The sequence below is a fragment of the Carcharodon carcharias genome, chromosome 8 (genome assembly GCF_017639515.1).
Source record: "Carcharodon carcharias isolate sCarCar2 chromosome 8, sCarCar2.pri, whole genome shotgun sequence".
NCBI lineage: Eukaryota > Metazoa > Chordata > Chondrichthyes > Lamniformes > Lamnidae > Carcharodon > Carcharodon carcharias.
This window is the reverse complement of record NC_054474.1, coordinates 16,400,420-16,423,193: the sequence shown is the minus strand read 5'-3', so window position 1 is coordinate 16,423,193 and position 22,774 is coordinate 16,400,420. Positions and strand designations below refer to the sequence as shown.

Here is a 22,774-nt window from a genome sequence, read left to right as displayed (position 1 = left end):
GTCTTCAGTAGTGTGTCAATATTTACAGGGGCTCCCTGGGGAATGTGTTGGTATTTACAGGGGGACCAGAGGAGTGTTTCAGTATTTACAGGGGTCTCCAGGGGTGTGTCACTATTTACAGGAGGTCTCGTGGGTGTGTCAGTATTTACAGGGGGTCCCCAGGGAGTGTCAGTATTTACAGGGGATCTCGGGGGTGTGTCAGTATTTACAGGTGGTCCCTGGGGAGTGTTTTCAGTATTTACAGGGGTCTCCGTGGGCTGTGAGAGTATTTAGAGGGGACCCCTGAGAGTGTCAGTATTTACAGGGTGGTCCAGGGGAGTGTCAGTATTTACTGGGCTCCCTGGATGGGGGTGGGGGGGGGGGGATGTGGCTGTATTTACAGGGGATCCCCGGGGAGTGTCAGTATTTACATGGGGGCCCTGTGAAATGTGTAGGTATTACAGGGGTTGGGGGGGTGCCTGGACATGTCAGTATTTACAGGGGGTCGCTGGGGGTGGGGTGTCATATTTACAGGTGGTCCTCGGGGATTGTGTCTGTATTTACAAGGGTGGGGTGGGGCCCTGGGAATGTGTCAGCATTTCTCACCTGTCGGTGCAGACTCGATGGGCTGAAGGGCCTCTTCTGCACTGGGTGATTCTGTGATTTACAAGGGGTGAATGCAAACTCTTGTTTCTCTCTGCACAGATGCTGCAAGGCCTGCTGATCTTTTTCCAGCATTTTGCTTTACTTTACAGGGAGGGGGAGGTCCCTGAGGAGAGTGTCAAGTACTTACAGGGGTGGGGGTGGGGGGGGGTGTCCCTGGGGAGAATGTTCCTGGAGGGGGGGTAAAGAGTGTCAGTATTTACCGCGGGTCTATGTTGGCATCTACATGGTGCGTGTTCTACACATGAAACACCGAGATCTTTTGTTCTGCAATCCCTGGCAAAAGAAAAGTTCCAACCTGACTGCCAAGATAAACTTCCCTGTGACTCAGTCCCAGGAAACGCAGCCTGAAAATCAGCAGCTGCTATTGGATCTCCACCCCCACCAAACAACACTGGGTCAGGGCGGACGAGGAATGCTTCATAAGATTGTTGTCTGCGATTTAATTGGTTCGACAGGGGACGACGGGGGTGGGAAGGAAAGGAATGAGTGAGTGAGAAAAAAAAATAATGGGTGGAGCACGGGCGAAATCGAAAGTAGTGGAAAAGTTGTCGAGATGTGGCGAAGTTTCTTAAGCGTTGGGTGGGTGGTTGGTTGGGTAGGTGGGAGAGAGAGTGGTTTGTGAATTTGCTGCCAATCTCAGAAAGAGAGAGAAACAGTGTGTGTGTGTGTGTGTGTGTGTGTCTGGCTGCCGAGCGAAGGATGGAGGGCGTTACGGATGAACTGACCTGCTGTATCTGTTGCGAGATGTTTCAGGAGCCGGTCATGTTGGAGTGCATGCACCATTTCTGCAAGAGGTGCATCCTGCGATTCTGGCGAGGCTCCCGCACCACCGTGTCCTGTCCCCAGTGCCGCCGCCAGTTCGACTCCAAGAAGTTCCGCACCAACTACCTGGTGGCCGGGGTGGTGGAGAAGATGAGAGGGGCCAGCACCCAGGACTTTCGGCTCAGGCTGCAGGTGAGCGGGTGATGTGCAGGTGCGCGCCCTCCATTCCGGCGCATTGTCAATTACAGCAAGTCCGGGACTCGACTCTTCACCACCCCCACCCCCCCAATCAGCTTCTGTTTATTGGGTAGGGTAGGGTTGGGTAAAGGGGAGGGGGGAGGTAAAACTGCATTTCACGCCACAATTCAATTCAAATCAAATTTAATGTTAGACGTGGCTCAGTCCATATCGCTCTCGACCCTCAAGAGTCATCAGGGCCCCAGAAGAAGGCTATTCGGCCCAAAGGGATCCATGCCAACTCTCCCTGGAGTAATGTAGTCCGTCCCGTTCCCCTGCTTGCTCTATCCCCGCAAGTTTATTTCCCTCCTCCCCATTTCACTTTCATGGTATATGCTTCCACTGCCCTTGTGGGTATTGAGTTCCAAATCATTACCTCTCACTGGGTTTTTTAAAAAAAATAGTTCTTCACATTCCTACCCCCTCCCCCATGCACTCTTGCCCAAAACCTTAAATGTGTCCCCTGGACCTTGTACCATAAGCTAATGAGAACAGTTTCTGTGTTTACTTTATTTAAACCTACCATAATCTTGTACACTTCTATCAAATGTCACCTTTGACCCTAGAACAATCCCAGGTTCTCCAACCTAACCCTGGAATGATTCTGGTAACTCTCCTGTGCATCCCCTCAAGGACCCTTGTATGTTCCCAAAAGTATGGTGACCAGAACTGGTCTCAGTGCCCTAGTTACGGCCTAACCAGAGTTTTATAAAAGTTCAACTTAATTTCACCTCAGTCAGAGTATCATGGGTTCAATTCTCTCTCCAGAGAGTTGAGCACAAGATCCAGTCTAACACACCCAGTGCAGTACTGAAGGGATGCTGCTCTGCCAGCGGTACCATTTGTCAGATGAGACATTAAACAGAGAGCATGTCTGCTCTCTCTCGGTAGATGTAAAAGATCCTATGGCAGGATTTCAAAGAAGAGTGTGTTGACATCCTTGGTCAATATTTATCCCTTAACCAACATCACTCAAAAATAAACGTGATCATGGTGTTGTTTGAGATCTTGCTGTGCACAAATTGGCTGCTGCGTTACCTACACTTTGACAGAGCACTAGTTGGCCACGGCTGTAAAGCACTTGGGTCATTATAAGGTTGTGAAAGCTGCTACAAAAATGCAAGGTCTCAAATTTTGATATGAGCTGAAAATTTGTGACTTGTTTGCCCCTTTTGCAGTTTGGACTAAATCAGAGTTTGTCCAAGGAGTGGGAAGTTCTCCTGGTCACGTAGGCCAGCTCACGTGAAGTGTGTCATTCAGCTCGCTTAATGCAGTTTGGGATCTTGCTGTGGGCAAAGTGGTTGCTGCACTTGCCCGAATAACATGTGATTGAATTTTGAAAGTCATTATGGTCGACCCTTAATCAGATTTGAGCAACACTAAACTTCCTGATTCAGGATCAAGGATTTTGATGGGGTAAATAAGGAAAAACTGTTTCCAGTGACAAGAAGACACAGATTTAAGACAATTGACAAAAGAACCAAAGGGTTTTTTTTTAACCTCGGGCTCTGAATGAGTTGCCTGAAAACAGCAGTGAAAACAGATTCGACAGTAATATTTGATGCAGAATGGGATATAAACTTGGGGAAAGAAGATAATTTCATATCCATGGGGACAGTGGAACTAACTGAAAACCTCTTTTAAAGAAAGGACACAGAAACAAATGACATCCACCATAAGAATCTACAATTCCCAAAAATCCTGTTTTGCTGCATTATTTAAAGATTGGAAAATTATTTATTTTTAGTGTACTTTGGATCATGTGGAGGAGACTAGCTTGCAGAGGAGTGTGAGGTGCAATTATGGATCAAAGTCTTGTTGACTCTCGAGTAGAAATTCAACTCGCAAATCCTCGCAAGCTGATTACTTTTTGGCATAAAACAATGAGGGGTTGTGTTAATTGCTTGTTTTTTGCTCTAACTTAGGAGAGCGTTTTTTCTCAAGTCTATGTAGACTGAAATCAATTTAACACTCAGCCTAACCCTGATCTCACCTGAGTGCTATTTCTGATTGTGAGAACCAATTATGGGATTTTAAAAAATATATATTCTTTCATGGGATCTGGGCATTGCTGGCAAGGCCAGCATTTGTTGCCCATCCCTAACAACCCTGGAACTGATTTGTTTGGTCAGAGGACATTTGAGAGGCAACTAGATTGCTGTGGGTTTGTGCCCTCCTGCCAAGTATCTGCTGCCTTTGTCCTTCTAGATGGTAGCAGTCGTGGTTTAGAAGGTGTTGCCTAAGGAGGCTTGGTGAGTTCCTGCAGTGCATCTTATAGGTAGTACACACTGCTGTCACTCTGCGTCGGTGGTGGAGGGAGTGAATGTTTGTGGAAGGGGTGTCAATCAAGTGGACTGCTTTGTACTGGATGGTGTCAAGCTTCATGAGTGTTGTTGGAACTGCACTATCCAGGCAAGTGAAAGTATTCCGTCACACTCCTGACTTGTGCCTTGTAGATGGTGGACAGGCTTTGGGGAGTCAGGAGGTGAGTTACTCGTCACAGGATTCCTAGCCTCTGGCTTGCTCTTGTAGTCACAGTATTTATATGGCTAGTCCAATTCAGTTTCTGGTCAGTGGTAACCCTCAGGATGTTGATAGGGGATTCAGTGATGGTAATGCCATTGAATGCCAGGGGGTGATGATTAGATTCTCCCTTTTGTTGGAGATGGTCATTGCCTGGTACTTGTGTGGCATGAATGTTACTTGCCACTTGTCAGCCCAAGTTTGGGCATTGCCCAGGTCTTGCTGCATTTGGACATGGGCTGCTTCAGTATCTGAGGAGTTGCGAATGGTGCTGAACATTGTGCAACCATCAGTGAACATCCCCACTTCTGACCTTATGATGGAAGGAAGGTCATTGATGAAGCAGCTGAAGATGGTTGGGCCAAGTGCATTACCCTGAAGAACTCCTGCAGTGATGTCCTGGAGCTGAGATGACTGACCTCCAACAATCACAACCATCTTCCTGTCGTGCAATGTATGACTCCAACCAGTGGAGAGTTTTCTCCCTGATTCCCATTGACTTCAGTTTTGCTAGGGCTCCTTGATGCCACATTTGGTCAAATGTGGCCTTGATATCAAGGGAAGTCACTCTCGCCTCGTCTCTGGAGTTCAGCTCTTGCTCATGTTTGAACCAAGGTTGCAATGAGGTCGGGAGCTAAGTGGCCCTGGCGGAACCCAAACTGGGCATCAGTGAGCAGGTTATTGCTAAGCAAGTGCCGCTTGATAGTATTGTTGATGACTTCTTCCACTGAACCTGTGTTGATCCCCTGGTGTTGTGGTAATGGTAGAGTGGAGATGTGCCAGGCCATGAGGCTACAGATTATTGTTGTATGCAGTTCTGCTGCTGTTGATGATCCACAGCACCTCATGGATGCCCAGTCTTGAGTTGCTAGACCTATTCAAAATCTATCCCATTTCCCACAGCAGTAGTGCCACACAAGACAATGGAGGGTATCGTCCAATATGAAGATAGGACATTATCTCCACAACGACTTGTTATGGTGGTCACTCCTACTGATACTGTCATGGACAGATGCATCTGATGAGGTCAAGTATGTTTTTCCCTCTTGGTTCTCTCGCCACCAGTCGGAGATCCAGTCTAGAAGCTGTGTCCTTTAGGACTTGGTCATTAGTGGTGCTACCGAGCCACTCTTGGTGATGGACATTGACATCCCCCACCCAGAGTATATTCTGTGCCCTTGCCACACTCAGCACTTCTTCCAAGTGGTGTTCAATATGGAGGAGCGCTGATTCATCAGCTGAAGCTGGGGGTGGGGATATGTGCTACTCATTAGGATGTTTCCTTGCCCATGTTTGACCTGATGCTGTGAGACTTAATGGGGTCCGGAGTCGATGTTGAGGACTCCCAGGGCAACTCCTTCCTGACTGTATACCACTGTGCAGCCATCTCTGCTGGGTCTGCCCTGCCAGTGGGACAGGACATACCCAGGGATGGTGATGGTGGTGTCTGGGACATTGTCTGCAAGGCATGTTTCCATCAGGCTGTTGCTTAACTAGTCTGTGAGACAGTTCTCCAAATTTTGGCACTAGCCCCCAGATGTTAGTAAGCAGGACTTTACAGGGCCAAGAGGGCCGAGTTTGCCATTGTTGTTCCCGGTACCTAGGTCAATGCCAGGTGGTCCACATGGTCCCATTTTAGACTTTTTTAGTGGATTGATACAACTGAGTGGCTTGCTCAGCCATTTCAGAGGGCAGTTAGGAGTCAAACAACCACATTGCTGCAGTCACATGTAGGGAAGGGCGGCGGATTTCATCCCCTAAAGGGGCTTTTATCGACAATGGATCATCATTAGACTTCTAATTCCAGATTGTTATTGAATTCGAATTTCACCATCTGCCCTGGTGGGATTCGGACCCTGGACCGCTGGATTACTAGTCCAGCGACAATAGTGCTATGCTGCCTCCCCCTCTCTGAGTTCTAACAATACTCTCAGAATCGTACCTTTCAGCCAACATCCCAGACTCCTCTAGATGTGGTGGCACAGTGAGACATAGTTGGGTGTGATTGCCCCGTTAACATTGACTCAGACCCCATCAAGCCTCACGACATCAGCCTAAACATGGGAAAATAAACCTGCTGATGATTACCACCTGGGTGGGGAACTTCAATGTCCATCACCAGGAGTGGCTCGCTAGCGCTACTACTGACCAAGTCCTGCAGGATGTAGCTGCCAGACTGGGCTGGCAACAGGTAGTGAGAGCCAAGAGTAATTAGGAATGGACAATACCTACTGGTCTTTCCAGTGACACCCACATCATTGACTGAGACAGCAAAGGTAGGACCATATGGCCTATCGATGCCCAGAACAGGTTTGTCGTTCAACTGCAGCTATGTCTGGAGCTCAGTGTCGTGCTTAGCTTCAGGCACATCCAGTGGCCTCAGTTCCATTCCTGGCCCTTTTAGTCAGCAGTTCTCCCAAGCAGATTGCAACATTGGAGAGCGGAACTGAAATCATGTGGAGAACCTCATCTCAGCCCAAGCCTCTCACTGAGTAAAATGTCCTGGAATTTGGTGTGGAACTGAAGTGGCAATAAAGCTCGGGGACACCTGGCGAGAGAAAATTAAGATTCTGCACTGGAGAAGTGGGAGATGTTTGAACATATTTGTGGGTGACAAGTAGGACCTGAAAGTGCAGACCGATCTGTCTTGCTGCCCCTTATCCCAACTTGCACTAAGTCCCATTCACTCATCACCCACTGTGGCTCACTGTCTCTGTGTCTGGCAGTGCCTTGATTTTAAAATTCTCATCCTCGTGTTCAAATCCTTCTGTTGCCTCCTCGCTCCTCCCTATCTTTAATCTCCTCCAGCCCTAGAACCCTTCGAGTTCATTGAGTTTCTCCAGCCCTGACCTCTAGAACCTGCCAGATTTTAATCACTCCCCATTGGTGGCCATGCCTTCAGCTGTCTCGGCCCCAAACTCTGGAATTCTTTCCCTAAAATTCCCTCCTTTTAAGATGCTTAAAGTCATCTTCTTTGACCAAGCTTGGTCACCTGAACTCATGTGGCTCGGTGTCAAATTTGGTTTGATAATACTGCTGTTGCCTGTGCACGTTTTACTACCTTAAATGTGCCACATAAGTCATTTATTCTTTGAGATGTGGGTATCACTGGCAAGGCCAGCATTTGTTGCCCATCCCTAATTGCCCTTGAACTGAGTGGCATGCTAGGCCATTGCACCTACAGTCTGGAGTCATATGTAGGCCAGACCAGGTAAGGACAGTGGATTTCCTTTCCTAAAGGGGCATTAGTGGACCAGATGGATTTTTACAACAATTAACGATAGTTTCATGGCCACCATTACTGAGGCTGGCCTTATAATTCTAGCTGCTATGGTGGGGTTTGAACCCATGTGCCAAGAGCATTAACTTGGGCCTCAGGATTATTAGTCCAGTCACATTGTCACTGCACCACCATCTCCCCTACGAGTAATTCATAAATACAGGTTGTTGTTATTATTGTCATCACCAGGCTTACTAGAGTCTTTCTTGACTTCAATCTCCGAATTTGGAAGGCATTTATTGCCCATTCCTCCTACGAAGTGAGCCACCTTGAGCCACTGGGAATGGGCTTGATACAACTGATTGCCTTGCAAGGTTATTTTAAATGGCAGTTAAGAGCCAAAGACATTGATGTGGGACTGGAGTCACCATTTCATGGTCACCGCAAGACTAACTGTTTATCCTGGATTTATTTAATTGATTGAATTTACGTTCCCCAGATTCCATGGCGGGATTTGAACTCTTGTCTCTGAATTGCTGGACCAGTAACACGTCTGTTGTGCTACCGCTCCCCTATTGCAAAGGACCATGCAATTCTAAGCGCAATCATACTGAGGAAACCGGGATGCTGTGCGGTGGTTTTGAAAAGCATTCTGCTGAACACTGGCCCCGCCCACAAAGTTGGGCATCACCCCCACCCCCAATTGAATTAATCACCATGGCAAATTTCCACATTGTGGCAGCTTGTGGACCTTCAACTCCACCCCCCCTCCCGCCCCACCCCACAGCTGTATTAATTGAAAGATACCAAGCGACCACTCTTAAACCAGTTTGAAAAACATTCAATATATTTACTTTCTAAAACACTGCCCAACCACCCTGATCTGTGGCAGATATAAAGCTTGTCCTTGGTGGGGGGGTGGGGAGAACATTTCTCAAATTGGGCTTTTTGGGGGTTGGGGTGGGGGAGGGTGGGGGTGGAGGTTGAGATAATTTGTGGCAGGAATTGGCGATTGTGCCCAACGTGGAAACTCTACCCCATCCTGTCCAAATTATCTCAACCCGCCCCAGCACTTGGATGTTTGAGCACAAAAAGTTGTTTTTAAAAACCTATTGATCTCCCTTGGGTTGGACTGGAATGTTCTACACTGAGCCTTCTACCTTCCGATGATATCTTTCAGAAACATCTGTCTGATGTCCTGAAGTGTCACCGGGACCAAGTGGATATGTTTGTGAAGATGAAGAAGCGAGACGAGGAAAAGATTGTGGGAATCCAGGTAAATTTGGACTGGGGTGTCGATCCCTTACCTGTCTTGATCTTTTCATTGAGAATTGCCAGTGTGACATTGGCTGTCGGAATTTCTCTGCTCCTCTCACTCACTCCAACCTGTCTCGTTCTGAACTTGCGGCACTCCGTTCTCTCAGGTCCAACCCTGACTTCGTTATCAAACCTGCCGACGAGGGTGGTGCTGTTGCTGCCTGACGCATTGACCTCTACCTCGCAGAGGCTGAGTGCCAACCCTCAGACACTTCTTCGTACCTCCTCCTGGACCATGATCCCACCATCAAACATGAAGCCGTTGTTTCCAGGACTGTCGCTGACCTCATCTCCTCTGAAGATCTTCCCTCGACAGCCTCCAACCTCACAGTCTCCCAACCCCACACAGCCTGCTTCTACCTCCTTCTCAAAATCCACAAACAGGACTGTCCTAGTAGTCCCATCATGTCAGCCTGCTCCTTTCCTTTTGAATTCCACCTTGACTCCATTCTCTCTCCCCTTGTCCAGTCTCTTCCCACTTACTTTTGCAACTCCTCTGATGCCCTACGTCATATCAACATTTTCCAGTTTCATGGCCCTAACTGCCTTTTCACCATGAATGTCCAATCCCTCCACACCTCCAACCCCTACCAGGATGGTCTGAGGCTCTCCGCTTCTTCCTTGAATGGAAGCCCAAGCAATCACCATCCACCATCACTCTCCACCGCCTAGCTGAACGTGCCCCCTCATTGAATAATTCCCCCTTTAACTCATCGCACTTCCTTCAAATAAAAGACTCTGGGCACCTGCAAGGGCTGTAGTTACACCCATCTCTTTGTGGGATATGTGGAACATTCCTTGTCCCAGTCCTACTCCTGTCTCCTCTCCCATTACCCATTTTCTGGTACATCGATGACTGTATTGGTGCAGCTTTGTGCTCTTGCTTGTAACTGGAAAAGTTCATCAATCTTGCTTCCAATTTCCACCCTTCTCTCACCTTCACATGGTCCATCTCCAATGCTCCTCTTCCTTGACCTCCCTGTCTCCATTTCTGGTGATGGACTGTCCACCAATATTCATTACAAGCCCACCAACTCCCACAGCTACCTCCACTACAGCTCCTCACAACCTGCTTCCAGTAAGGACTCCATCCCATTCTCCCAGTTGTTCTACATCCGTTGCATCTGTTCCGATGTTGCTGCCTTACAAAATGGCATTTCTGACATGTCTTCCTTTTTTCCTGAGCTGAAGTGCCCTTCCCACTATGGTTAACAGGGCCCTCAACCGTATCTAACCCATTACCCGCACTCACCCCTTGTCTTCCAGACCCGTGAGAGGATTCGCTTTGTCCTCACTTTCCACCCCATCAGCCTCCTCTATTTCTGCCAACTCCAACTTGATGCCACCACCAAACATGTCTTTCCTTCACCTGCCCTACCATCATCTGTCAGGACTGTTCTTTCTGTGACATCCTGGCTCACTCCTCTATCACCCCCGATACTATTTCACTTCCCCATATAATTGCAGGAGGTGTGGCACCTTCCCCTTTACCTCGTCCCTCCTCCCTGTCCAAGGCCCCAACACTCCTTCCAGGTGAAGCAGTGATTTACTTGCACTTCTTTCAATTTAGGCTGCTGTATTTGCTGCTCTCAGTGCAATCTCTACATTGAGGAGACTAAACGCAGACTGGGTGACCGCTTTGCAGAACACCTCTGTTGAGTCCACAAGCATGATCCTGACCTTCCTGCTGCTTGCCATTTCAATTCGCCATCTTGCTCTCAAGCCCACATTTCTGTCCTCAGCTGCTACAGTGTTCCAGTAAGGCCCAGCGCAAATCGTAGGAATAGCACCTCATCTTTCAGTTAGGCACTTTACAGCCTTCTGGATCAACATTGTGTTCAACAACTTCAGACCATGAACTCTGTCCTCCATCTTGAACTCTCCCTTCCCCACCATTTCCCCAAATGTCAGTCAGTATCTTATCTCGTGTTTTGCTTTCAGACAGTGCTGACCCTTTCTTTGCTACTAACACATTCTGCTATTTTGCTTTCAGACCTTTATAACTGCTATTCACGCCTTCTTTGGACCAAAGCTTTAGTCTTTAATACTGTCCTTACCAATCCCTTTGTCTTGCGTTCCATTGCATGTTTCTCGCTTAATCTCTCCTAATTTATCGCTGACCTTCTATTTTGCTCTACTTGCCCCTCCCCTCCCTTTTTCAACAACATTAAACCCATCACATTTCTACCTCTTTCCAGTTCTGAAGAGGAGTCATATTGGACTTGAAACGTTAACTCTGTTTCTCTCTCTCCACAGATGCTGCCAGACCTGCTGAGTTTTTCCAGCATTTTCCGCTTTTTTTTTTGTTTCAAATTTGGACTGGCGTTAATCTCGGTGACCCTTAAAATCCTGGAAGAAGCTGATTGCGATATGGGTTGGAATTACCCTGAGTCAGGGAAAAAAAATTCAGCTGAGGATAATGGGAATAGGAAAAAGGGTTGGAAAGGGCTGGATTGTACGGAAAGAGCAGTTGGGTTTGGTACTTAAGCAGCTTCTCTGAAAGGTCCAGCACAGGCACGAAAGGCTGAATGGATCTCCTGCTTTGCTCGACAGTCCCGTGAACTGGTGCGGGTTCCCCAAGAGATGTTTGGGAGCGTTTTCAGAACCCGTTTTCTTTTACAGACGGACTCTGCCGATCTCCAGCTGAGGGTGAGGAGCGACTTTGAGAGGATGCACCAGATCCTTTGGAAGGAAGAGAGCAGCCTGGTTTCCGAGCTGCAACAGGACGAGGCCTCGGCTCTGGAGAAGCTGGAGAGCCACGTCCAGCAGCTGAATGCAGGGCTAGAGGAGCTGGAGCAGCTGATCAGCTGCACCCAGGGGTGCCTGGAGCAGCTCAAGAGTACAGTGCTGATTGAGGTAACAACTGTTTCATGGTGGGAGTACAGAAAAGTGGGGAGTGGGGTGCAGGGGGAGTGGGTATGAGCGATGGGTGAGAGTTGGCTGTACCCCACCCCCCCCCCACCCCACACCCCCATGCCTCGGGTGCGGGGGGGAGAGTTGAATCTGTCTGATTTAGTGCTACAGAAAAAGGACATTTTGTTGAAGCTTTTTGGCTTGCACTCATCAGGACAGTTGCAAGAATGCCAGTGTCAGAGGAAGCAACAACCTTATGCTGCATGAGAACAGAGTTCTGATTGGTTGGTCAGTGCACTCTGGTAGAGGCATTGTCACGGAGAATGCATAGTTAATGGTGACTGACAGTTGACTGCCAAGCGTTATTTGAAATTTAAACCAGGCAGCTTGACTCTGGTAAGGCATTGTCCTGAGGAATGAACCAGTGAATGGCTATGACTTAATTTTTGTCTAGCTGAAAAATGTGTATGTGTTTTCTCTGACTGCAAAGAAGTCAGAGTCCGCTTGCCAACCAATCAGCATCCTCTTCTCGCACAGTATAAAGTTGTTGCTTCCCCTGACATTGGTATCCTTGCGATTGTCTTGATGAGTGCAAGACGAAAAAGCTTCGACAAAGTGTCTTTTCCCAGCAATGCTCAAATTCTGTCTGATCTCCAAACGCATTGAAAATCAGTGGGTGGAGAGTCTGGGAAGCTGAATAAAGCTGTCAGGGACTCCCAGACAAAACCAAACCATCTTCAACAATAGGCTGAAATTTTACTAAGCTAGATTGAAGAAGCTCTGTTTCCTGAGAGGGGTGGTGTCTGGAGGATAGACAGTATCGGGTATCAAGACACAGATTTAAGATGATTAGCAAAAGAGCCGGTGGGGAGATGAGGAAACGTTTTTTTAAATTATGCAGCGAGTTGTTGTGATGTGGAATGCACTGCCCGGCAGGTTAATGGATGCAGATTTAATAATTTTCCCATAGGAATTGGCTAAATACTTGAAGAACAAATATTTTCAGGCCCATAGGGATAGGGTATGGCGAATGGGACCGATTGGATAGGTCTTTCAAAGAGCCAGCACAGACATGATGGGCCAAATGGCCTCCAATTGTGCACAGTGAAATTTGCTGATTATACTCCAGTTCAATGCTGTGGATGTTCTTCATTCTTGTTTTAATTAAAATGAAAGTCCAACAGCCCTCGGGCTTTCAAATCTCTGCAATTCCTATCTGTTTGGTCTCAGCTTGTCCTTTGCTCATTCCGTGCAAATACCAGATGTTTGAGGTTGCTGAAGACACAGACAAACTCGCAACTGGTTTCTCTCACTTCCTTTATTTGTAAACTGCTGACCAAGCTCTTAGCAAGAATAATTCATCGGCAATCTTGGAGCGACAGAAGAGGTTGCATTTGTGCACAGCAAGCCCCCACAAACTGCAAAGTGATAATGACCAGATAATCTGTCTTTTTAGCGGCGTTGGTTTTGAAGAATAAATGCTGACTAAGGGATAATTATTCCAGGACTTTGGGGAGTACTACCTGCTCCTGTTTGAAATAGTGGCCGTGGGATCTGTTGTGCCCTCCTGAGAGAGCAGGTGGGGCCTCAGTTTAACATCTCATTTGGACGATGGCATCTCAGACAGTGCAGTGCTCCCTCAGTACTGCATTGGAAGTGTCTGCCAGGATTACGTACTGGAACCCATTGACTTTCTGACTTGGGCAGGCGTGCTCCCTGATGAGCCTGGGGCACTGGGATTAGTTTTGGATTGCTCTCGCAGGTTAGAATGTGGAACTTGTTACCACAGGGTGTATTTGAGGTGAGGAATATAAATGTGTTTAAGGAGAAGCTAATTAAACGTGGTGAGAAAGGAATAGAATACGTTGTCAGTGGGAGGAGGCTCATAAGGTATAACTGCTAGCACAGACCTGTTGGGCTGAGTGGCCTGTTCCTGTGCTGTAAAACTCAGCACTGATGGGGATGAGTGAATCATGGTTCAGTATCACTTTTCCCTGAATCATGTGGAGATCCAAGAATCCAGACTAATGGAAGCGCATAGTGTGTTCAGTTAATTGGAGGAACAGTACACTAAAACAGGAATCGCAATGCTGAATACCGAGGCTTTGAGTTATGGCTAACTCTACGTCATTTTGTTTCTGTTTCAGACTCGGGGTCTAGCACGCAGGTATGTAAACTCTTCTGTGGTTGCATTGTATAATCAAACGTGTTCTCCGTTAAAGACTAAGACTATGCTGAGCTCACCATCGGGTTTGTCCAGTGCAGCCTGTGCCCTGACTCTCGCCAAGTCCCATTCGCCCAACGCCCCCACCTTGTGCTCACTTACTTACATTGGCTGCCAGTCTGCTAACATGTTGATTTTTAAAGCTCCAAACCTTGTTTTTAAAATCCCCCTATGGCCTCTTCCCCCTCCCTATCTCTGCCATCTCCTACAGTCCCACAGAAAACTTGGAGATCTGAGCACTCATCCAGTCCTGGCCTCTTGAGTGTTGTATATTCACTCGGTCTCATGAAGAGGTTCTGAGTCTTGTATGATTGAACGTTGTGTTTATTAATAATACGTAACTATGTACATTTTTTTTATTCATTTATGGGATGTGGGTGTTACTGGGTAGGTCAACATTTATTACCCATCCTTAATTGCCCTTGAGAAGGTCGTTGTGAACTGCCTTCTTAAACCGCTGCAGTCCCTTGGGTGTAAGTACACCCACTGTGCTGTTAGGGAGGGAGTTCCAGAATCTTGACCCAGCGACAGTGAAGATTTATTTCCATGTTCAGATGGTGAGTGGTTTGGAAAGGAACTTCGAGGTGGTAGCGTTCCCATCTATCTGTTGTCCTTGTCCTTCTAGATGGTAGTGGTGGTGGATTTGGAAGGTGCTGTCTAAGGAGCCTTGGTGAGTTTCTGCGGTGCGTCTTGTAGATGGTACACATTGCTGCCACTGTTCATTGGTGGTGGAGGTCGTGAATGTTTGTTCAAGGGGTGCCAATCAAGCGGTGGCTTTGTCCTGGGTGGTGTCAAGTGTGTTGTGTTGATGGACCTGCACTCATCCAGGCAAGCGGAGAGCATTCCATCACACTCCTGACTTGTGCTTTGTAGATGGTGGACGGGCTTTGGGGAGTCAGGAGGTGAGTTACGTGTATACAAGGTATAGTCCAAGCTATGAGCTAACTCCATGCTTGCTTCTACACAGGTCTCTGTCCAGCCTACAACCTTCTCTAGTCTCAGGCCATGTGTCTCTTTACATTGCACAGTGGGCGGTACTGTTTCCCAGTCCCACACTCGCCCTTGCTGTCAGATACCCTTATACTACATTGAACAAATCCCAATTTCCTTCATTCCACCACTGGTGACCATGCCTTCAGCTTCTAAGACCCTAAAGCTTTAGAATTCCCTTGCTAACCCTTCCCATTCTCACTTTGTCCCTTTAAGACTCTCTTTAAAACTTACCTCTTTGACCAAGCTTTGGGCTGTCTGCCCTCATATCTTATGTGACTATTAATTATTATAAAATGATAAATTTTTTGTTTTGTAACACTCCTGTGAAGTGCCTTTGGACATTTTCCTACATTAAAGACACTTTGTCAATGCAAATGGTTGATCTTTCTGTTCAGTGTGTGGTATGAGGAGGTAATCATTTACGCCTTCTCCACTTTGTGTTCTCACTCACTGTCCGCTCTGTTTTTTCCACTCAGTCTCTTTCTGCGCCTGAATAATTTTTGTAGGGGTGGGTATTTAGGAAAGTTCTGTATATGGTTTGCACACTCTCCTTTTTCCCCACTCCTGAAATCTTGCTGCCCCTTACCCAGCCTGGTTTCCATGCTCCCTGTCCCGGTTCTGCTAGGTGATTGTCCCGTTGAAGTTCTCTTCCATTCTCCAGTGTGCAGGTTGATGGTGAGCCAGATGTCAGAAGCCATTTCCGCAGCGCTCGCTACACGGGACCTCTTCAATACATCATCTGGAAGAAGATGTACAAATCTCTAGAGCCAGGTAACTCTGAGCATCTCTGCCAATCATGAGCTCTCAATCTGGATCATTGCTGTGTTTTTTCCCCTGTGCTCACTCCGGTGCTTTGGATCAAGCGATTTCCAGACTGCTGATTGGAAATGTTTACCTTTCAATTCCCAACTGGTAATTTCCTGTTTTTGTGCTTCCATTCAGGAACACAACACAATAGCACGAGAGGGAAGCTTTCACACTGTCCCCCTCAGACACTCCCAGGGCAGGTACAGCTCGGGGTTAGATACAGAGTAAAGCTCCCTCTACACTGTCCCCATCAAACACTCCCTGGGCAGGTACAGCACAGGGTTAGATACAGAGTAAAGCTCCCTCTACACTGTCCCCATCGAACACTCCCAGGGCAGGTACAGCACGGGGTTAGATACAGAGTAAAGCTCCCTCTACACTGTCCCCATCAAACACTCCCAGTACAGGTACAGCACAGGGTTAGGTACAGAGTAAAGCTCCCTCTACACTGTCCCCATCAAGCACTCCCAGGACAGGTACAGCACGGGGTTAGATACAGAGTAAAGCTCTCTCTACACTGTCCCCATCAAACACTCCCAGGACAGGTACAGCACGGGGTTAGATACAGAGTAAAGCTCCCTCTACACTGTTAAGATCCTGTCTCCTCTCTGATTAACCATCCTGTTGATGCTTAGTACTAGTTTGGGCCTGGAAACCAAGTTGATTAGGCCTACGGTGGAGACTGGACATTGACCCATTTTGGTGGTGGCCTGAGCTGAATTGCAGAACCTCTAACTGGGGAATGTAGCACTTAGGAACAGGAATAGGCCACTTGGTCATTTGAATCTGCTCCACCATCAAGATCATGGCTGATCTGGTTGTGGACTCAACTCCAGTTTCCTGTCTGCCCCCCCATAGCCCTTGACTCCGTTGTCTATCAAAAATCTAACTCTGCCTTGAATAAATTCAGTGACCCACCTCTTCTCCCTGGGGAAGAGAATTTCTCCTCCTCCTCCATTAGTAAAAGGGTGACCTCTTATTCTTAAACTGTGTCTCCTAGTTCTAGTCTTTAATGAAACTCAAGAGTTGGGCTTTATGACAGAGGACTGTGAGCTGCCAGCCTGTGTGTGGTGTGTGTGTACACCATGGTGCTCCTGCCCCACTTATTATGGGATGGGTGCCTGTCGTATTTAACTAATTAATACACCTCGTATTTAACTAATTAATTTCATTGAGGTTTTCAACAAACAGGGTTGATGAGGGTAACATGGTTCATGTGATGTGTGTGGACATCCAAAAGACATTTGATAAAGTGCCACATAACAGACTTCTCAGCACAGTTAAAGCCGATGGAATAAAAGGGACCATGGCATCATGGATACAAAATTGGCTGAGCGACAGGAAGGTAATGGTGAATGGGTGTTTTTCAGACTGAAGGAAAGCTTTTTATAGTGGAGTGCACCAGGGGTCAGTCTTGGGACCCCTGCTCCTCTTGATGTATATTAATGACCTACGCTTGGGTAGGTGTGCAGATGAGCAACACTTTTAAAAAGTGCTGTGAACTGTGAGGAGGATGGTGTTGGACTTCAAGAGGACTTGGGTGGGCTGGTGGAATGGACAGGCAAGTGGCAGATGAGATTTAATGCCAAGAAGTGCGAAGGGATTCATTTCGATAGAAAGAATGCAGAGAGACAATATAAAATAAAGGGTATGATTAGAATGATGCTGCAGGGGCAGTCGTTGTGCCATTAATCAGTGAAAATGGCAGGATGGGTTGAGAAAGCTGCTATTAAGGCGCACACAGAATCCTGGGATTTACAAAGGCACCAAGTACAAAAACAAGGAGGTTATGATGAACTGTACAAAACACTGGCTCGGCCTCAACTAGAGTATTACGCCCAATTCTGAGCACCGCACTTTGGGGAGGGTGCGAAAGCATTAGAGAGGCTGCAGAAGAGGTTTGCGAGAATGGTTCCAGGAATAAAGGAGCTTCAGTTACGTGGATAGATTGGAGAAGCTGGGGCTGGAAGGGAAGAGAAGGTGGAGAGGAGATCTGATAGAGATATTCGAAATCATGAGGGATACGGGCAGAGTAAAAGAAGGAGAAACTCCTCCCATTGGTGGAAGGATCGAGAACCAGATTTAAAGTGACTGGCAAAAAACCAAAGGCCGACACACGAAAAATGTATGTAGCGAGTGGCTAAGATGTGGAATGCGCCACCTGAGAGTGTGGTGGGCACAGATTCAATCCTGGCTTTCAAAAGGGAATTGAATGAGCATCTGAAGAGAGAATATTTGCAGAGCTCAGAAGGAACTTGGACTAGCTGAGTTGCTACTGCAGAGAACTGGCATGGACACAATGGCCTGAATGGCCCCTTGGTCTGTTGTAACCACTCTGTGATTCAAGGCTCTGCACCCACCATGAACTTGAGTTCAACCAAAACTCTGCCGCCTGTATCCTAATGCACACCAAGTTCTGTTCACCCATCATCCCTGTGCTTGCTGAGCTGCATTGACTCCTGGCCTGACATCACCTCTATCTTAAGATTCTCATCCTTGTGTTTAAATCCTTCCGTGGTCTCATCTCTCCCTATCTTTGTAATCTCCTCCAATCCTCTGAGCTCTCTGTGCTCCTCTAATTCTGACCTCTTGCTATATCCCCGATTTAAATTGCTGCACATTAGCGGCTGGGCCTTCAGCTACCAGGGTCCTGAGCTCTGGGATTCCCTCCCTTTTAAGATGCTCCTTAAAACCTAGTGCTTAGTTCAAATTTTATGAGATTTTATTAATTTTATTAATATCTCCTTATGCTTCTCAGTGTCAAATATTGTTTTATGCTTGTTAAAGTGCACAGTTTTGGTCCCCTTACTTGAGGAAGGATGTAGTTGCATTGGAGATGGTTCAGAGGAGGTTCACTAGATTAATTCCAGAGATGCGGGGCTTGTCTTATGAGGAGAGATTGAGCAGTTCAGGCCTATACTCGCTAGAGTTTAGAAGGGTGAGAGGAGATCTAATTGAGGTATATAAGATGCTAAAGGGGATAGAGAAAATAGACGTGGAGCAGATGTTTCCCCTTGTGGGGCAGTCTAGGATGAGAGGCCATAGTTTTAGGCTAAGGAGTGGTAGATTTAAATCAGAGATGAGGAGGAATTACTTTTCTGAAAGGGTTGTGAATCTGTGGAATTCACTACCTCAGAGAGTATTGGATGCCGGGACGCTGAATAAATTTGAGGAGATGGACAGATTTTTAATTAGTAACAGGTTGAAAGGTTATGGGGAGAGGGCAGGAAATTGGAGTTGAGGCCGAAATGAGATCAGCCATGATCGTAATGAATGGCGGGGCAGGCTCGAGGGGCTGAATTGCCTACTCCTGTTCCTAGTTCTTATGTTCTTGAAGGTGCTATATAAATGCAAGTTGTTCCAGTTAAGTAGAATGCACTGTGTTTCTCGTATGTCTTAAGCTTGAATGAGTGTTTGTTGACATGAAAATGGTCCCAATATTTTTTTCCTATCAGCTCCAGCCCGATTGACCTTCGACCTGAACACCGCTCATCCTAACCTGGCCGTGTCCGAGGATCTGACCAGCGTGACCGAGGCCAATGAGCAGCAACCTGTTCCAAACAACCCTGAGCGATTCGATAAGTGCGTCAATGTCCTGGCCTCCCAAGGCTTCTCGAGCGGGAGGCACTACTGGGAGGTGGGGGTGGATGGCAAGACCAAGTGGGACCTGGGTGTTGCTAAGGAGTCTGTTGACCGCAAGGTTGTGGTTAAGGTCTCGCCTTGCAATGGCTACTGGACCCTTCGCCTGAGGAACACCGATCAGTATTGGGCTGGCACGTTGCCATGGAAACGCCTGCCCATTCAGAGGAAGCCCAAGAGGATCGGACTGTTCCTGGATTTTGATGCCGGCCGCCTCTCGTTCTACAATGCTGAGGATATGTCTCACCTCCTGACTTTCCGCCAGCCCTTCTCGGAGAGGGTCTTCCCCTTCTTCAGCACCTGCTTCAACGAAGGGGGGCTCAACTCTGCACCCCTTCGACTCTGTCAGATCAGCCCATAGAGGGGGAGAGAGTAGGGTCTGAGGTGGGGCCGAATGCACTGGGTCCTTCCAGCAACGTGGAAGGTGACGGTGGGGATCCTATAGTTTTCCCAGAGTCTGCTGGCTTTGGGATCCACGGCCTACCCTCCCCACCCCACCTCAGTGCTTTATTCCTGAGATTGTGGGGGCTCAGCAGGGCTCAGTACTCTCCTCTGTCTCTGCCTCCCCACCCCACCTCTTTTCCTCTCCTTCCCTCCATCTTTAATCCCTTCCTCTCTTCCTGTTTACCACACTAATTCAAAGCCGGAAGTGAGGATAAGATGAGGTTGTGACGAGACTGACTAGACATTCACTGTGACCATTGGAGAAATCGTTGTGGGGGAGACTTTTGTAACAAAAGGTACGAAATTTGAGAGTGAGAGAATTACCTTCCGATGGAAAAAAAATGAAGTGGCCGCCATCCGGTGGCGGCTCATAGAACTTCAGCCACCAAAATCTGTGTTGCTATTAATCCATTATACTATTAATTTAGTAGATCAAATTGAAAATTTCTGCAGTTTGGAGAGTCGAGTTTAACTCTTTCTGGCTCCAATAAAACTTTAAACTGTTTTGGGGCCATGGGAAGATTTGTCAATCTCCCTTGTTTCTTTTTCAAATTCTCTCTCTCTTTCACTACTTATTTTTCTGACATCATGTTTCAACTAATGGTATCCATATCCTTCCCCTCTTCTCCCTTCCCGCCATTGCCCCAAACACAGATCTTACTATCAGTTAGACAGCAGCACAATAAATCCTTTTATTTTACCTCGCTTATCGATGGGTTATAAATGATCTTTTGTGTTCGATTTAAAGTTTGTAGGCGAAATCTTTCCTGTTTTAGATTTTACTTTTTCAAGTAGAATAATCAATATTGAAGCAAACAATTAACTTTTTATTTAGCTTGCAATGTGCATCTTTGGAAAATTGCTTAAATCACTGAGCTGTTTTCCATTGTCACTCTGACATCTGCACTGTGCCCGGCTTCATCTGCTGCAGCCACTATGACTTACAAAGTTGCCCCCATCTTCTTGGCTAAGGGGCTTGGTGTGTAACTTGTGATGTGAACCCTGGAGAGACCAGGGAACAGAATGCTGAATAATGTTAGTACTTTGTTCTGATGAATCTTCCGCTTAGTTTCTGCCTGCGATGCAAACTGTTCACTGAAATGTTGCTGTATTCATTATTTTAAAAAATTAAAACTTGCATTGTGAAAACTCGGATGCAAAGGATCGAGTTACTTTTCGAACATTCTCTCAAGCTCTGAACCAGCATGGACTCGACGGGTAGAATGGCCTCCTCCTGTGCTGATTTTACTTTAAGAGGTGGGTCTAGTGGAGACATAAATAGGAATCGGGGAATCGTCACCAGCTCCCGTTATTAAACAAAAATACTGATAGAGGGGGACAGCATTGTGACCTGATGTTGTTCAACTCAATGGTTGAGCCCAGAAGGCTGTGAAATGCCTAACCAAAAGCTGAAGTGCTGATCCTCCAGCTTACGTTAAGCTTTGGTTGAGCACTGTAGGAAGCCAAGGACAGAGAGGTCGGCATGTGAGCAGTTAAAATGACACGCAGGGTCAGGCTTGCCAACTGAGTGGAGGTACTCTGTAAACGGTCACCCAATCCACAATTGGTGCCCCTCCCAGTCTAGAGGAACGTATCATGAGCAGTGAATGCGGTGGACTAAATTGAGAGAAGAACAAGTAAATCGCTGTCCCACCTGGAAGGAGTATACAGGGGCCTGAGTCAGTGAGAAGGGAGGAGGTAACTCTGCAGGTGTTACATCTCCTGTACTTGCATGGGAAGGGGAGCGGGGGATGTTCCTCATAACAGTGTCACTGAGACCTCTCACTGTCTGGGGGGGGGGTGTTCAATAGCTGAACTAGACCAGACTTATCAAAACTTCAGCTATGAGAGTGAGTAGAAGCTTGTGCTCTGTTAAGTAGCTTGTCTCTTGTCTGCTTGAACACCCTTCATCGTTGTTTACAAGGCCCAGGCCTGAAGTGTGATGGAACTCGAGCATGTGTGCAGCTACAGCAGGACTTAAAGCTTGATAGTGCCCAGACTTGAGCTTAGTCCCAGCAGATATCAACTCCAGCGCCAGCACAGCTTTGTAGCAGTGTGCCCAATCTGCAAGATGCAATGCAGCAGCTCGCCAAGGCTTCTTTAACAGTGTCTCTCAAACTCCTGACTTCTACTGTCCAGAAGGACAAGAGCAAGCTCCCTTCAGTTGCACATCATCCCAACTTGGAAATACATTGACATTCCTTCAACATCGTTGGGTCAAAATCAGTGTTATTACCCTGGCCTTTGTCCTTTATTTCAGACTTGTGGCATCTTAACCTCCTGCCCCTTTCAGAGTGTCTCTCTGGCACTGTGGGCATTAGGCAGTGCACAGGCATCATAGGTACACTAACTTAGTGCTTTTGTTACTGGACCAGCAATCCAGAGGTTTGGACTAATGATCCAGACAATGCTACTGTGGCCACAGCACGTCAGTCCCTTACTGTATGGTCCTTCTGTTCCCAAGTCCTTACAAAAAGGCCAGCACATCCTGACCAGATAAATTGCAATTTTCAAGTTAATTGGCTTTGATAAGTTGTATTAAGTGTGGATGATCATATGAGAAAACTAAAGCAGCTCCATGTATGTGAACTCATTTTACCAAATGTTTCTAGCCTGCCTTTGGAAGGATTGGATAGTGAACAATATGAGACCTGACTGAAGGGGGAGCCATTGTTACATAGCTGGGTTGCTCCTGGAGAGATGGACACTGGGCAGTAACAGCAAAATCCTTAACAGAATCTTATAGTTTCAAGAATTTGAAAGGCAGAGAAATTATGTTAAACTTGTATCGAATCTTAGACCGCACTTGGAGACCAAAAGTGCGCTCAGTACTCTATACGAGAGAGACAGGAGAGGGTGCAGAAAGGATTTGTAAGGATGATATAAGAATTGAGAGATAACTGAGGAAAGATTGAAGGCAAGAATGAGCTCTTTAAATTATGAAAGGATTTGATAGGATAGACGTGGAGCAGATGTTTCCACTTGTAGTCGTTTGGAAGTACAGAGCTTGAGTATTGCTGAATGTCGAAGCTTTTTGTCTTGCACTCATCAGGACACTCTGCAAGAATACCAATATAAAGGGAAAACAAAAATGTATGCTGTATGAGAAG

General features: G+C 47.0%; 1 protein-coding gene across 2 annotated transcripts; it reads left to right on the top strand.

The window, feature by feature from the left end:
- The first annotated feature begins 1,053 nt into the window (after positions 1 to 1,053).
- trim105 (tripartite motif containing 105) lies at positions 1,054 to 20,813 on the top strand. 2 transcript variants are annotated; one of them, XM_041194090.1, is made up of 6 exons: positions 1,113 to 1,599; positions 8,568 to 8,663; positions 11,327 to 11,560; positions 13,705 to 13,724; positions 15,436 to 15,545; positions 19,037 to 20,813. In XM_041194090.1, the coding sequence occupies exons 1-6, from the start codon at positions 1,345 to 1,347 to the stop codon at positions 19,579 to 19,581; spliced, it is 1,260 nt and encodes a 419-aa protein (XP_041050024.1). In that variant the 5' UTR covers positions 1,113 to 1,344; the 3' UTR covers positions 19,582 to 20,813. The 2 variants fall into 2 exon arrangements, with proteins under 2 accessions (XP_041050025.1, XP_041050024.1); XM_041194091.1 differs by lacking the exon at positions 8,568 to 8,663 and having other exon boundaries at positions 1,054 to 1,599.
- Positions 20,814 to 22,774: the final 1,961 nt, after the last annotated feature.